This window comes from Heteronotia binoei, chromosome 9 (assembly GCF_032191835.1).
Source record: "Heteronotia binoei isolate CCM8104 ecotype False Entrance Well chromosome 9, APGP_CSIRO_Hbin_v1, whole genome shotgun sequence".
Taxonomy (NCBI): domain Eukaryota; kingdom Metazoa; phylum Chordata; class Lepidosauria; order Squamata; family Gekkonidae; genus Heteronotia; species Heteronotia binoei.
In genome coordinates, this window is record NC_083231.1 from 52155550 (window position 1) to 52172217 (window position 16668).

General features: G+C 41.8%; 1 protein-coding gene across 8 annotated transcripts in view; it reads right to left on the bottom strand.

The window, feature by feature from the left end:
- Window positions 1-16668, bottom strand: part of RAPGEF2 (Rap guanine nucleotide exchange factor 2) — a 252297-nt gene that overhangs the window by 38328 nt on the left and 197301 nt on the right. For all 8 annotated transcript variants that reach the window (XM_060246577.1, XM_060246578.1, XM_060246579.1 and 5 more), the window contains 6 exons: window positions 15441-15593; window positions 12377-12541; window positions 9208-9315; window positions 8910-9113; window positions 7755-7863; window positions 2686-2932 (listed from right to left, as the gene is read on the bottom strand). In XM_060246577.1, coding sequence (XP_060102560.1) covers window positions 2686-2932; window positions 7755-7863; window positions 8910-9113; window positions 9208-9315; window positions 12377-12541; window positions 15441-15593 — 986 coding nt within the window. The remainder of the gene's footprint in view (window positions 1-2685; window positions 2933-7754; window positions 7864-8909; window positions 9114-9207; window positions 9316-12376; window positions 12542-15440; window positions 15594-16668) is intronic.

Consider the following 16668-nt stretch of genomic DNA (forward strand, 5'->3'; position numbering starts at 1 on the left):
AAAAGCGCAAGGAAGGGGAAAACAGATAGTATGAAATTGTACTATCAGTATGAGAGAAAAATAAAGACAAAAGTGTTTATATGTAATACGTATGGTCAATTATACTAAATTGGGGGAAATATAAAAGTTGGCTGAATAATAAGGTTGTTGTCAAGGACAATAAATAAAAATGTGATGGATAAGAGATGTATTTTATCTTAACACCAATTTCCACAGAATAACCAATAATTATCACTTTGTTCTATGATTAAAAATACACACCACCAAGACACAACAGTGTAGTTTATGAAATAACATAATTTCTTTACATGCAGACACAAGTATGTAGATTGATTTAGCTGTCACCTTAGCCACCCCATCCCTTTGTGCCTGTTTCAGTGCTTTGGCCACGGTGCACTATAGTGACAGCAGTAACCCTTAAATGTCTTGATATAATAGGAATGATTAGCATGTTTCCAGATTTGTTTTGTTGCTTTGGTGTAACACTGGAGCAGCCAGAACACAGTCTATCCCACATGTATTCCGTTGTGGCTGCTCCAGTCTGTTCTAGCTGTCGCAGCCCAGGATTGTTACTCTGACTTGTTCTTCTTGAGGAAAGAGTATGCCTTTACAGTCCCCTCCAATATATTAAATCCGATTTTAGACCACCTTCCTCCACATGACAGAGATCAGGAGAGTGTTTCCATTCCATTTTGAGTTCTCTAAGTGAGAGAAGTTAAGAGACCTAACTACCATAAACAAGTGTGCTGGGCAAAAGCTACTGGATGCAATGGAAGCTGTATAAAATTCCTTTTCAAACAGCCTTTACTGCCACCTCATAAGACTTAATAACCATCCTACAAGATGCTCTTGCAGTTTCATCGTGAGTTTGCCATCTAAGTTCCGGTTTCATCCCTGGTTTCATCCCAGCGTACCAAGGGGATAATTTATGTCAAAAACAAAGAGAATGTTGGAGAATGACCTCAGGGAATTCCATCGCTCTGATATGACCTAACACCTGCAGAACCATAGCATATTAACTTGTGGCTATATGGGAAAGGCCTTACGCAGACAAAGGTAGTGCTTACTGCAAATATTAAATTATTGCTAACTAGGGATAAGGCCCGTTGTGAAGAAAAATACAATGGGCTCTAGAAAGAGACTCTGGCAGACCCCGTTCTGAAGCCCTACCCTATGCCCTCCTCAAACTCCACCATAGAATCCCCAAGAATTTCCCAGCAACCTGGAAGCCTTAGTCAGGACTGGCCCCAGTGAGTTCTCCCTCAGAGGCCTTTGGTGATACCTTTCAGAACAACACTCTCTCTCTGATAACGTTGACTTCAATCTCTCTTTGTCTTTTGATTTCCCTCCCACTCTCTCTCTGTATCTTGCCTACTGCAACAGGACACAATTTCTCCCCCTGTCACTGTGTGTTTCTTCCCAGAGGAGGATAAGGAGGAGTCCTCAGCCAACCAAGTGAAAGCCTTCCCTCCTCCTCCCTCCCTCAGCCAATTGTGGGAAGGCTTTCTCTCCTTGCAAAGCAGTATAACAGGCAATTTAGCTAATAGGGGAGAAGGGAGAGGCAGCAACTGTCAGAACTAAGGTTTGGTTGCCTTTGACTGACAGAATCTGGTTAGCTGGCTAGCAACAGACACTTGGGTGGGAGAGAGGAGCGAAGCCAACCAACCAGTTCTCCCTCAAAGGCCAAGATAGGACTTGAAAGGGCCTCCCCCACTGGCTTCTACTGAGAGAACCAAGCTTGATTGCTTTTTATTGGGAGAAGCAAGGTTAGTTGCCTAGCAGCAGCCACTGCCTAGTATTTTCCCTGGAGTGCCGATCGTCATCTGTCCTGGGGCCACCAGTGGGTGAGAGAAAGCAGAGTCAGCCAATGTGATGCAAGAGCAGTTAATTTATGGTTTGATGAGTCAAAGATTGATGCACCACAGTCCCAACCAGTGAGGGAACACAGATTTGTCAAGACAAAAGGGGAATTACATATAAAAGATATTCCTAATCATCTGAAGTTCAGCAACTAAGTGTGCAATGGAGTCACTCTGGCAAACTTACCAAGGTACTGTCACAACTGGATCATTATGTTCTAGCATTTTAAGATTCAAAATACTTCATTGTCTTTTATCTTTCTTTTATGTTGCTCAAGAGTCCTGGTGGAAAAAAATGAGTTCTAACAGACCAATTTGTAATAATTTTCTCTCAACAGATCTGTTCCTTGGGAGAAACCCAGAAGTAGGCACCAAGTTCTCTTATAGCTACTCAATCCCCTAGCAGCACGATGCAGAATGTGTACATTCCATTTTGGTCTTGTTGTCACTCTTATAGTTCACTGTGTCACTACACTATTTTGGAGATGCCTTGCTCCCTGTGTGAGTCACTAAGGTGCAGTTAGAGGCTTGTGTTTTTCTGAATTGCCCTTTCCAAGCCATGACACAAATTAGTGATGTTAACTGTCAGAGATCATTTGCTTTTGTTCTGTTTCAGTTACAACATTTGGAATTTCTAGTACTGCATTCAGATTCTGCTCCATAAGGAGTCTTGAGCTTTCCTTCATCCTTCCCAGTTTATTCTTGTGCTTTCTGCTTATAAACAGCTGTCAAAGCTGACAAATGCATTAGTCACCTATCAAAGTTAATGTACCAACTATGAGTCTAAGAAGAAAAACACACTACAGTGTTATAACGCTACACTCACTTGTAAGGTTTCTGAGGCAGGATACTGATGCGGGTTTTGTCGAGTATCTTCTTTAGCTTGTTTCGTCCTCCAACAGTATTAGCTTTGCTTTTCTTGGTTACTTTTTCCAATCCTATCACCTGTTCCACATCAACTGCAAGATCTGGGATGGAATAACGGCTTGCTTTTTTAATATCACCAATTTTAGGAAGATGAGGAGCCCCGTTTCTTTTCTCCTCAGACAGCCTTGCTAGGAGTTCTTTAAATACTGCAGAACAAAGCAAAGGATGGAAAGCATACAGCCATATAAGCACAACATTGCAGACAGTGCTCTGGGAACAAAATAATGTAATTCTTCTTTTCCTATATGAGACCACCAATATTAGCCATTGATAATTCCTATGGCTGTAACCACCCCTGGAAGGGAGAAAATGACTACCAACAGTATATCTGTGTGGGGTGGGGTTGGTTTCAATCAGTGAAACTGCACTTGGACAGACCAAACCCTCTCCCCTCCTAGTTATATCACTGTCGTGATTCAATCAGGGCCCCATGTGGCTACTATTACCATTTTTAAGTGTTAGGAGATCTCCAAGGCCTCATGTCAAGCTGCTGGAGGTCACTGGGAAGCTTCTGAACTTTTGGATGAGACCGTAAACAAAATTATTCTAGAGCTTTGATTAGTTTCAGTCTGGAAAAAATGGTGCTTCTGTAGTGCACTTTTACTGCAGCTATGATGTTTTAGTATTTACTGCATTTTGTTTCTTTGGTTTCTGATTTGTCAGCCAAACGATGGGCATATTTTAAATAAATAAGAGAATTAAATAAATATTTTAAATAAATAAGAGAATTGCAAGCCACTAAGGACTTTAAGAATGAGTATTCACAAACAAGTTTAATGTCTTTCTACTTCTTGCTTAAAACAATTAAAACATATTACACATGCAGCAAGTGCCTTGGTTGTATTTACTATGTAAATAAGTGTACATAAATGTATATTTTGTATATAATATCATTTTAATCATCTTCAAAGTTTTTTTGTAGTCTTAGTCTATAATAACCTGCAAAACAAATTTTTTTCATTTTAAGTTAACTTTGCGAGGATTCATTTTAAACATTTAACTCAGTACTGTCACACTTAATTCTCAGGCCATAACTTTTCCAGTACTACCTCCTCCTAAACCCATGCAATCACACAAAAATAGTAATAGTAAATAAATAGTAAATAGTAAAATCCAGGGGGTTTTTTGAATGCACCGGAATGTTGTTCTGGCTGGCCCAAGCAGCGTTCAGGCTCGGCCTCATCGACTCCCCCCTGCTGCCTGGAGGGGCTCAGGGAGTCCAGCTGCGCTTGTGCGGGGTCCCTGGATGTCTGGGTGTCTGATGGGGCTCGGAGAGGCCTGCCGCGCTTGCCCAGGGGCCTCCTGACATTGCGCTGTCCAGCGGGGCTCAGGGAGGCCTGCCACGTTTGTGTGGGGGCCTCCTGACGTCGTGCTGTCCGGCAGGGCTTGGAGAGGCTTGCGTGGGGGCCTCCCAACATTGCGCTATCCAGCAGGGCTCAGGGAGGCCTGCCACGTTTGCGTGGCTGGCCTCCTGATGTCGCGCTGTCCAGCGGGGTTTGGGGAGGCCTGCCACACTTGCGCAGGTGTCTCCCAACATCCGGGTGTCTGGCGGGGCTCGGTGAGGCCTGCCGCGCTTGCACGTCGTGCTGCACGTTGCAACGTCGCGCTGTCTGGCAGGGTTCAGGGAGGCCTGCCGCGCTGGGGCAGAGCCTCCTGACGTCCAGCTGGCTGGCGGGGCTCGAGGGGCCAAGCTGCAGAGCCGGGGCTTTGTGGGAGTCAGCACTTTTACAGGTGAGTTGCTTGAATCCCCTTTCTTTCAGTATCTTTATTTTTCCTTTCGTTTTTTTCCTATTTGTTTCCAACTGTCTCCCCCTCCCTCCCTTTCATTCACTCATTCTTTATTTCCAACTCTCTTCCCCCTTTCATTCATTCATTTTCTTTCTGTCAGTCCCTTTCATTCTTTCTTTCTTTCCTTCCAACTCTCTCCCCCCTTTCATGCATTCATTTTTTTCTTTCTGTCAGTCCCTTTCATTCTTTCTTTCGCCCCCTTTCATGCATTCATTTTTTGCTTTCTGTCAGTCTTTCTATTTCTCTGTCTATTTGCTTTATTTTCCACTCCCTCACTCTTTCTTTCTGTCAATATTTCTTTTTCCCTGTTCACCTTATTTCCCACTATCCCTCCCTCTCTCTCTTTCCAACTCTCTTCCCCCTTTCATTCATTCATTCAGTCTTTTCTCCTGTGTGTTTGCTTTATTTCTCTTTCTTTAAGCACTACACCATGTTGGCTCTATAGTAGTGTGTTGGAATTTGATTTTTTCCCCTGCAATTGCTATATATTTATGGCTTTATATATATGTGTGTGTGTGTGTGTGGCTATATATTTCTGGCCTTTTCCAATGCTAGAATATCTTTTTTGAGGTGTGAAGACCAGAATTGTTGCCACACCCCAAAAAGACATTATACACTTTTGGTGATGTCAGAGGTGTGGCCTAGTATGCAAATGATTGTGATGTCAGAGGTATGGCCTAGCATGCAAATGACGGTGATGTCAGAGGTGTGGCCTGGTATGCAAATGACAGTGATGTCAGAGGTGTGGCCTCGTATACTAATGAGTTCCTGCTGGGCTTTTTCTACAAAAAAAAAGCCCTGGTGAAATCACACATAAATAGTATAGCCACGGCTGGTGTCAAACCTGCCCTTTCTGGATAAGGTCATAGAGCGGGCAGTGGCAACTCAGCTACAGGGATTCCTGGGAGGATATTTCCATTCCAGTCCGGCTTTTGGCTGGGTCACAGGATAGAGACGGTTCTGGTCGCCCTCATGGATGACCTCACACAACATCTGGAACAGGACGGCTCAGTGGTGCTGTTGCTATTAGCTCTGTCAGCCACATTTGATACGGTTGACCATCAGCTACTGTCTAGCCGCCTCGCCGACACAGGGATTCAGGAGTCAGCCTTGCAATGGAAGTCCTCTTTTCTCCAAGGTCGGGGACAAAGCGTGGTCATAGGGGAAGAATCATCCCGAAGGCACCCACTTATATGTGTTGTGTCACAGGTGCTTCTATTCCTGATGTTATTTAACATCTATATGCACCCCCTTGTCCAGATTGTCAGGAAGTATGGGCTGGGATGTCACCAATATGCAGTTGACACCCAGCTCTATCTAATGATGGGTGGCCAGTCCAACTGTACCCTGGATAATCTAGACCTGGCTCTCCAAGCTGTAGTCTCTTGACTCAGGCTGAGTTGGTTGAAGCTGAATTCGACGAAGACGGAGGTTCTCTATCTGGGTTGAGGTGGCCCAGGAAGGGAGATCCCTTTATCAGCTCTTGATGGGACGCTACTGGTATCAGCACCTAAGGTCAAGAGCTTGAGTCCTCTTTGACAATAGAGGCTCAGGTTGCAGCCACTGCCAAATCCGCCTTTTTCCATGACCTAACAATGGTGATCCATGCCACGGTCTCCTCAAGAATAGATCACTGTTATGCTCTCTACATGGGGCTACCCTTGACCCTGACTTGGAAACTGCAGCTAGTGCAGAATGCAGCAGCGCAGCTGTTAATGGGAGCACATTCAGCCAGTGCCGAAAGAACTGCACTGGCTACCTATTGTGTTCTGAGTCCGTTTCAAGGTGTTGGTATTGACCTTTAAAGTGCTATATGATCGAGGGCCTGTCTGTCTTCGGGACCGCCTTTCTCCACATGTTCCCCAGAGAGCACTGCGATCAGGGACGCAACATCGATTGTCCATCCCCGGACCAAGGGAGGCCAGGCTGTGCTCTACACGGTCCAGAGCCTTCTCAGTGGCAGCACCTGAAATATGGAATGCACTCCCTGCAGGACCTCTCTCAATTCTGCAGGGCCTGCAAAACTGAGTTATTTCAACAGGCCTTTAGCACTTAAACCAGGAGAGGACTGCCACCCTACACTACTGAGAAACTGGAATCACTATTAGTAAAGGACGATCCCACCTAGGTTACTTAACAGCACCATAAGATGTTTTAAAATGTTTTAACTGTATTTACTGTTTGAAGTTTTGAACTTAGCCACCCTGAGTCCGCTTGCAGAGAAAGTGGGATATAAATTAAAGGTAATAATAATAACAACAACAACAACAATAATAATAATAACAATAAGAGTTTAAAGAGCAAATGCTTTTACATGCTTAACAAAGTTAATTTTTAACTCCCTTCCAAATAAATTTATGATAAATAAATCCAGCTTCAAAGAACAACTGACCAAATTAACAGGGAAAAAAATGAAATAACTGATTGGGCTGGCAAAAATCAAATATGACCTGCAAGCATACGGTACTTAATTACTAGTTTTTTATGTGCTTCCTTTATTGCATCTAGAAAGCACCACTGTCAAAGACAGAAAAATAAAATATGAAAACAATCCAAAGCACATCTACTCATAATCAGGGATGGGCATGAACTGGGGAAATGGAGGTTCGTCCTGAGTCATGAGATCATACAAATCATGTACCTCTGTTGTTACCAAACTGGTTTGGTTCATGGGGTACAGGAGAAAATCTAAGATCCTCTCTCCGTCCTTTCTGCCAGTGACAGCTCCCAAAGGCCAGGAGAATGGAAAGGAGGGGAAGATCTTGCAAAAACCATTTGAAGGGAACATTCCTTTTAAATGGCTTTTGAAGACAGACACCACGCAAGTGAAGTCCAAGTTCACTCGTTTGGTGTCTGCTTTCAAAAGCCATTTAAAGGGAATGTGAGTGAAGTCCAAGTGACCTTGCTCAAACTGACCAATGGCTAAACATTTCAGAGTAAAATTAATGATGGTGGCCAAGTTACCTTTTGAGCAGCCTCCTGACTTTTGTCAGATGGAATCTCAGACAAACTTATTAACAACCTAGGTTTCTGACTGAAAGCCCATGCATGGTTACGACAGTCTAAACCCTACTGAAATCAACAGATTTCAAATTCCACATAGGATTGCATTGCAAGAAAAGAGTCTGAAACCACTGTATTAAAATAAAAATAAAACTGAAAGTATGCCTTATAACTTACCAAATAAATTGGTCTTCACAGTGATAGATAAATGTGTATTATTTCGAAGAATTTCCATGGCTTTTGACAGCTGAATGTTTTCAAAATTTTGGCCATTCACCTCCAATATCTAGAAAGGGGAGGGGAGATATGAATGCTAGCAATTCATAATGACTTAGAATTTAAGACAAAATGACATTTTTCTGCACTTCTCTATCTATCTAGTACTGCTTATATGGCTATTGCCTTAAGCAGAATCACAAATTATTTTAAAAAACCTTACTCAGTATTATTTATCTTGTACTTGATTACTGTGCATATGAATTTTGCCAGTGAGAGGGTGAAACAATCATTTGTATCTGACAGCAGCCATGACACCTGGACTTGCCACACTCAGCAATTCTGTATTTTTAAGTTAAAAAGGTAAAGGTAGTCCCCTGTGCATACACCAGTCTTTTCCAGCTCTGGGGTGACGTCACATCATGACATTTTCACCGCAGACTTTTTTACAGGATGGTTTGCCATTGCCTTCCCCAGTCATCTACACTTTCTCCCCAGCAAGCTCGATACTCATTTTACTGACCTCGGAAGGATGGAAGGCTGAGTCAACCTTGAGCCGGCTACCTGAGCCCAGCTTCCGCCGAGATCAAACTCAGGTAGTAAACAGAGAGTTCAGACTGCAGTACTGCAGTTTTACCACTCTGTGCCATGGGGCTCATATTTTTAAGTAAAGGGGTGAACAAATTAGCCCTCAAAACTTGCTAAATATAGGGCACTCCATTATCATATGTTCGATAGTTTCAATTTTATCATACGAGCATCTGCATGTTTTATTAGAACAGGGTTGTCAAACATGCAGCAAAAGGGCCTAAATAGGTACACACATGGCCCGGCCCGACACGCTCCAGCCCGGCCTGACAAGGTCTCATTTATGTCAGATCCGGCCCTCATAACAAATGAGTTAGACAACCCTGTATTAGTGTGATACTCTATATCTGCGCTCCAAAACTGCTGAGGGAAAAGCATTCTTTCTTGCCAAAGTAAAAGCTCTTCTTTAGATTCGGGATTGTCAATTGATAAAAATATTTTGGCAGTTGCATCGGGAGGGACGTTCTGTACTTTTAATTAATTCACAAAGCATTTCAGCAACATGCTGCTGAAATATAAATTGCATACCTGATCACCACGCTTCAAGCCTGCTTCAGTGGCTTTGCTACCTGAATCTACACTGTCAACAAAGATTCCAAACCCCTTTTCTGATCCTCCCAACAAGATGAAAGGCAAAGGGGCTTCCCGCGATGGCTTTGTTAACGTTATCAATCTTCGTTTAGCTTTAGCAGCACAGGCAATATTTAACAGCCTCAGATGTCCACCCATTTTCTGCGGAAGAAAAAAAAATCACAGCCATTAAAGCAATTTGCAAACTGGCCTCAGTGCAGCATCATATATCACCTTTCTTGCATGTTATTCCTACCTCTCTTTCCAAATTGTTCTCGAATTCCTCCAGAAAACGAGTCATTGCAGGATCTCCCTCAAAATCATTGAAGTGATTGTTCACCCACAATAAAACTACCCGTGTTACCTGAAGGAAGCAATATAAAATTATGCTGCATAATTATTAAAAACTTATTTTCAAATGCTTTGAACAAACTGATCATGTGATAATAAAACAATTTAGGATCCCAAGTTTTGAAATGGCAGCTCCCGGGGGGGGGGGGGATCTGATTTCCCAAAAAAGCCAAATTTGTACATTAAATTTCTTAGCATCTCATTCTCAGTCCTTTTGTAAGGCAATGGACCTTCAACTTCAAAGAGCAACCATACATTTCTAAGTGTAAAGGAAATTACTTCTACTCAGATTAGGGAAATTAGCTTTGCTATAAAATAATGATTTTTAAATTCTTTTTAAAATTTCAGTTTATTGGATTTTTTTCTTCTTTTTATAACCACCAGTGCACAGACAAAAGATGACGGGAGGCTTTAAGATTGCAAATATGGAAGGCAAAGAGGAAGCACAAGGTGGAGGACAAAAAAACACAACTGCCATTTTAACCACAGACCTTCTGTGATCAATTTAAACTGGAATTATTCTGAAGAAGGACCCTTGGTTCTGCTGGAAGTTACTGCAAGAATTTTCAGAGCTAGCACTAACTGAGACTTCAAATTAGCATATTGCAACAAGTTAGGAAACAGTACCCAGAACCATGTATATGGTTTCCTTAAGCTACAATACAGAACAATGAGCACAGAATACAAACTGAATATTTCAAAGCCTTTTAATAATTTAGTTTGTACTGACTACTAAAAAAAGAAAGAGATTCTGCACCAAGTAACACTAATTCGGTTATCTGCATACATATGCAAGTTGCACACCCACTTGCTTATTTTGTATGATGTACTGTGCTACAGGCAACTGGGAGGACAATGAGCTATATGGCTACTGGTTTCTATCCCTAGTGAACGCAAACCCTATTGCGTCCTATTTTTGTCAAAAAAGCCCAGTGGGAACTCATCTGCATATTAGGCCACACACCCTGACACCAAGCCAGCCGGAACTGCATTCCTGCTCCAAAAAAGCCCTGATTCCTGCCAATTTTTCCCTTTCAGAAACCCACCACTTTGTCTCCACAATCTTGACTCCCTGGGAGTAGAATTTCATGGGGCTCTATAGGCTGCAGTCAGAGTGGGGATAGGGAAGTCTTGCTTCCCAGGCTTCACTATGCCATTAGTACACAGAATCCAACACTAAGCATTTATATAAGCAGTATCTTCATCATACCTTAAACTGAAAATATTAAGTATATGAGATCACAAGGTAACAAACTGTTTGGGAAGTACTGTATGGAATTTTCAAGAGATGCCCTCTACTCTAGAATTCCCCTCAATTATCGAACATCCACTGTTTATAAGTTTCAACCCAGCTTCAAAGCTATAACTGGAGAAAGGGGGACAGGGGCTGAGCCATCAAGCACCAAGCACAGCATACTTCAGTAGTTACAGATGCAAATGGCTCTAGACAAAGGAGAATAATAGGTTTGCCATCTCACACCCTGCTGAAATTTCATACCAGAAGGGACACAGACTTGAGGATCCTTCCACGTTCTTGTTTTCATGTGCAGGTTTATATGATGGATATATAGAAATGTAATATCAAAGTGACCACTAGAGAGAGCAAAACACGTATGGAAAAGAAAAAGCCCCGAAACACGGGCACACAAGCAAGGAGAATGTGGAAGGGCCCTTGAATAGCCAAAAGTCTAGATAATAATTTCTTCTTGGAGGAGGCAGAACACATTTTTAGGATAGGTATTGTGTATAGGTGGAAGGATTGCATGTTTTCACTTTTTCTTTGCATCCTGCAAAGCTTGATGCTTAATATATGATGTGTACTCTGAATTTATTAAACTTATACTTTGAATGTTTTAAGTCTCTGTAAGCCCTCCACACCTATTTAGCCTTGTTATCTAAAGAGTGGAAAAGGGAGGAGAAGGAGACACCTGCCAACCATTGAGCTCAATAATGCAAAAATTTTAAAGTATGATAGATCATCCCTGGGCTAGCTTATAGGACTGAGACAAGGCAACTAGGCAAAGCCCATAAACATCAGTGCAGGTACAGAGTACTGTAAGCAGGACTTTTTGGGTAGATAAAGCTCAGCCAGAACTCATTTGCATATTAGGCCCCACCCCCAATGGCTTCCTGTGCATTCCTGCTCAAAAAAAGCCCTGACTGCTCCAAAAAAAGCCCCAAACTATCCAGCAGGAGGTGCTCTGATTTTCTGGAGACAGCCATTACTACCCAACTTGCTTCTGATAGCCCCCATCACTGGAGTATGGGAAAGGGGCAGTGAGACAGCCATAGATTTTTCCAAACTTCCAAGACCCGATGGAAGTCTGTTGCTTCACAGAAGTAATAAAATATTACTTTTATGACAAAGTGAAGTGAAATCACTAACAGAGTCACACCCTTTCAAGTCCATTGAAGCCAGCAGGTTGAGAAGAGTGTAATTCTGTTAGGACTACAGTGGAAAAGGTGGAAAAATCTCCAAGTGTTTTCCTTTGATGACATGACAATATTTCATCTCAAGAGAAGTGGATACACCATTTACCACAGGTTTTTCTCGTTTGGTGCTAAAGCTATTCCTCATACTAGGATAGCAAATTAAAACTGAATTCTAATGCCAGCCAGAACATTTTGATTTAAGCAGGGATCTTTTTCCAATTCAAATATCTGCTCCAAAGAGTGAATTGTGAATAAGAGATGCAACAACTAGCCACTCAACAGAAGGCTATTGTCTTAAAACTTGCTATCAATTTTGTGCCTTGACCCGGATGATCCAGACTAGCCTGATCCTGTCAGATCTATGAACCTAAGCGGGATCAGCCCTGGAATTCACCTGTTTTGCCTTGAAAACCTCATGGGGTCACCATGTCAGCTGTGACTTGATGGCACTTTATATACACTCACACCAGTTCTGGATGACAGTGGTGAATTTTTCTGGTATATGCTGTAAAACAGACATAAGGATGCCCACTATACAACATTTAATTATTTGTATGCTTTCCCCACCGCACATAGATGTGCTTTCCAAACAGGAAACAAAACAGTCTGAAATTTAATTTAGGTATTAATTAGAATTCAACCTTATCCCTGAGGCTAGGATCATTGAACCACTCCAACAACTTCTTTCCCACTTCCATTGGGCTGGAAAGAAAGGTCCTGTAGGTCAACAGGAAATCCTCTATAAATGTCGGATCCACCACTGAATGCTCTTCCACCAAATGCATTGTTAACCTTTCCGGCGTTCCCTACAACATGTAAAAGTTCAAATATTAACACACATTAGTGCATTTCAGCTATCTTGTTTCATTAAACTGGCACAGCACCTTTAGGAGGTACAGTTACAATCAGATTTAATACCCTGAGTAGAAAACTGAAGCAAACATAGTTTGTTTCTCTAGCTCTCAAAAACTTTTTTTTTTCAGAATTCAAATGGTAACAATATATATTTAAATCTAAAACATGATGCATTGGACAAAGAGAATCATCAGCACATTTTCTCCTTGTTTCCCTCCACTCCACTCAAACCATCTGACCCTAAGAAAACAGAGTTGCACTTACCTGTGTTCATAATGAATCTTTTGTGGAGGCATGCACTGGGACTGTTTGCTGGCCATCCACAGACAGAAGTTTCTAGCTCCTATGGAACCATGAGGGCCACCCCTTCCCTACACAGCAAACACAATGCTTTTTCCTGCCTAAACCATAATGTGCTTTGGAGGAGTTGCACCCCCTTCACTCAGTTCATGCTTGTCCACAGTGAATACTCTCCAAAAGGCACCCAACAAGTAAAACAGCAGCAGAGCAGGGGGGAGGGAATGTGTGCCTGCACAGAAGACATGTCGATGAACAAGACTTACAGGTAAGTGCAAATCTGTTTTCATCTTCCATCTTCTATGTAGTCCCACGTTGGGAATCTAGTGAGCTACTCACCAAAGGAGGCGAGATGATTCTCTTACTGGAACAATACAAAAATGCTTTACTGACCTCTGCATCTTTTCTTGCCTTCAGGTCTAATGTGTCAGGTCTTACAAGGGTGTCCTAAGAAGACCAAGTCACTTACATCCCTGAGGCTAGATGCCCACAAGTGGTACCCTGAGATGGTATGCAGCCAAAAAACTCTCCACACTGGTGCAGTGAGCTTGAACATCCATCGAGCAAAGCAAACCAGCATTCTTTTAACAGCCTTATTGTGTTATCTTGAGAGGTACTGAGCAGATGCAGCTTTATCCTTTTGTGTGTCAGCATAACAACAAAATAAAGCAGTATCTTTTCTAAATGGTTCTGCTCTTTTTGTGTAAAACAATAAAGTCCTCCTCAGGACAAGAGAGTGCAAGGCTCATTCAGTTTGATAGATGGAACAGGGAAAGAAAACTAGTACAACTTCCTGCTTTAAGTGAAACTTAGAAACTATCTTTGGCAGGAAATGTAAACTGAGGTATAAAAGAATTTTTTCTTTAAACGCTTTTTAAAAGAGAGAATCTACCCTCAAATGTGGCCAGATCACTGACCCCTAAATCATCCCCTTGCATTTTCTAAAGTAAGAGTACCATGTGGAAGGCTTCCTGGATTGATTAAAGACTTCCTGAACCCCTGCAGAGAAACCTAAACCAGTGGGTGGATTCTCTATGACATCAGGTGCGATTGGGTATGTCATGATGGAACAGTGGATAGCAGGTCCCTTGCTTGTACTTCTCCCTTGCCATCTGGTGCAGTTCTGAAAACCAGAAAGGTGTTACAAGGTACATTCCAAGTCTGCCTGGATCTTGGCTAGCACCCTGGTGATTGGTGGGAAAGAAGAGAATGAGTAGAAAAGAGCCTGTTTTCAAAGTATCTGAAAGTACACTGCAGCTGTTGAGGAAGGTTTCTGCCAGACAGATGCTGTGATGTTGCTGAACCCTTCTAATACTGGAAGGTTGCTATACCTGGTGAGTCAGAGTATAAATTACTCAAAATCATGTCCTTTAGCTTATTATCCATGGTGGTGACATCAATTTCCAGGGACCTGACCATCCTGTGCATCTGTATGGCATACAATCGTAGATCCTTGTTGCGGGAGACTGCTGGTGGGTCCTCCACTCTCTCATTGGGGATAGTTCCTAAGGTGCCTCAGAAATAGATCTGGGTCCCACAGCACCTTCCTTTTCAACTTTGGACTCCACCCAAGGTTTCTGAAAGAACTGAGTGGTGGGGTTGGGACACCTTGGGCCTGATAACGGATCTCAGATCCAACAATGCCAGGAGCCATTCTAGAGCCATAATATTCCCCACAGTCAGGAGAATATCCTAGGGACATATAGTGAGGATGCTGATCAGTCTGAGTCATTTTGGTGCCATATTTTGTGCAGTACTTGAAAAGTGCCTTCATCAACATTGCCTCTCACTGTCCAAGGTAGAGAACCCAATGGAGAACTGAGAATGGAGAAGGCAGGAAGCGCCTGGACAAGAGTGACAGCCAAACACCCCACCCAGACAGTACAAGTGTTTTTCAGTCACTTTTTAAAAAGGATTTTTTTTAGGGGGGGGATTTCAACAAATAAATACTTCTCCCTGACAATGGTTGAAAAAAGGTGTGGTATGACTGAATGAATGCTAGTAAACTCCTATTCTAGGAGCAGCAAAGAATCCTCCAGAGCACATGATGGTTTAGGTGGGGAAAAATGTCATAGTTGCTCTGGAGAGGAGAGGTGCTTGCTTAGGTTCCACAGGAGCTAGAAATGTCTATCTGCTACCAACCTGCATGCGCACAGTTCCGATGTGGGATTGCAGAGCAAACAGAAGATGAAATTTGATTTCTATGCTCACAGATCCCATGTATACTAAGTTCAGTAGTTGCATTGCAGAGGGAAAGAGGAGATGAAATTGCCCTTCCTGCCTCTTTTATCAGTGGAGCTGAGCTGATGGAAAGAGGAGGAGAGCTCTTCTTTCTACTCATCGCAATGCCCCACCTGCATGGGTATTAAGTCTTTGTGAGTCCAGTGACTCTGAGAATCATCTTTCCTGGAACCAGAAAGGACTGCTGAGGTGGGGAAGTGGAATGCAGCAAAGATCTGAAATCTTTTCAACCATGGATTACAAAACCAAGCCTACTTTTTCAAAACAGTATGTAGAACTGACATTAAAACCACTGTGACATATAAAATATACCTTGATAACTATGTGACCCTTTCTTGTTCCAGTACGATCCAATTCCCTATGTTCTTTTACCATGACAATCTCTCCTTCTTCTTCAACCTTTTGCATGTTTTTTTCCACTTGATTGAGGATACGACAATAATCTTGCTGGGCTATACACACAAACTAAAAACAAAATATTGCAGAATTGCATGAAAAGGCAATGCTTTTTGAATTTCAATTTTATTTTAAAATTCTTTTTTCCAACTTGTCTTCTTCTCTAGGATAATGTATAATTCATTGCCAATGTAGTTGCAATATTGCCCATCGCAAGAATAACAGAAATAATAAAATCAGACCCTTAATCAAAATATGGACATTATAGTCATGAGCTGAAGTTTATTTTTCACTGACTCTTTCTGGGCATGCAGAGTCCATAATGTTTTTGTTTTTAAATCATTTTCCAAGAAAATCAACATTACCTTTAAAAATTAGGCTAAAATTCCAGTGATTTCACCCCCAGAATTCTATTTATTTCATTCTGAAACTGCTGATTTATCAAGGAAGCTGCTATAAAAATAAAATTCAATACAGATACAACTATCATAGCTTTTCTTTCTCACCTATATTCCCAAGAAAAAGGCTAAAATTTGCAGACTATTAAATGAAATTCCTTGTATCCATTTTAAGGGCATGATGGAAGGAAAATCCACATGACTGACACAGAGATAATAGACAGTACTCTCCTATTGTCAGATTATTGCCTCAGCACAAAGAATAAAATAAAATGTTTGATTCTATCAACAGAATTATTCCCCCTATTCCTTCCTAAATATACAATAATTTTAAAGGAAAAATAAAATTTATTTATTGTATAGCCAAGTTTCTTATACATAGCCTATATAAAGCCTAGTCTACATATATATATAGTGTCTAGTCCACTTTTTAGTGTATGTCAGGGCTTTTATGTAGAAACAGCTCAGCAGGAACTCATTTGCATATTAGGCTACACCCCTGACATCACCAGAAGCAACATCACCTGTTCAATAGGTTACTTTCCGCATACTGACACAGAATAGTACAATGCCATCAGCTGAATTTCATGAGAAACCTTGTTTCACCCCCTGCCCCAAACCCCCCCAGACCTGTCATTTCTGCATATTGCTCCATTTATAAATAATGTGTTTCTAAGAAGTATTAACTTCTGGTGTTCACTTTAGTTCACGTTACTAAGTTAGTTCATGTTACTGAGTTAACAAAA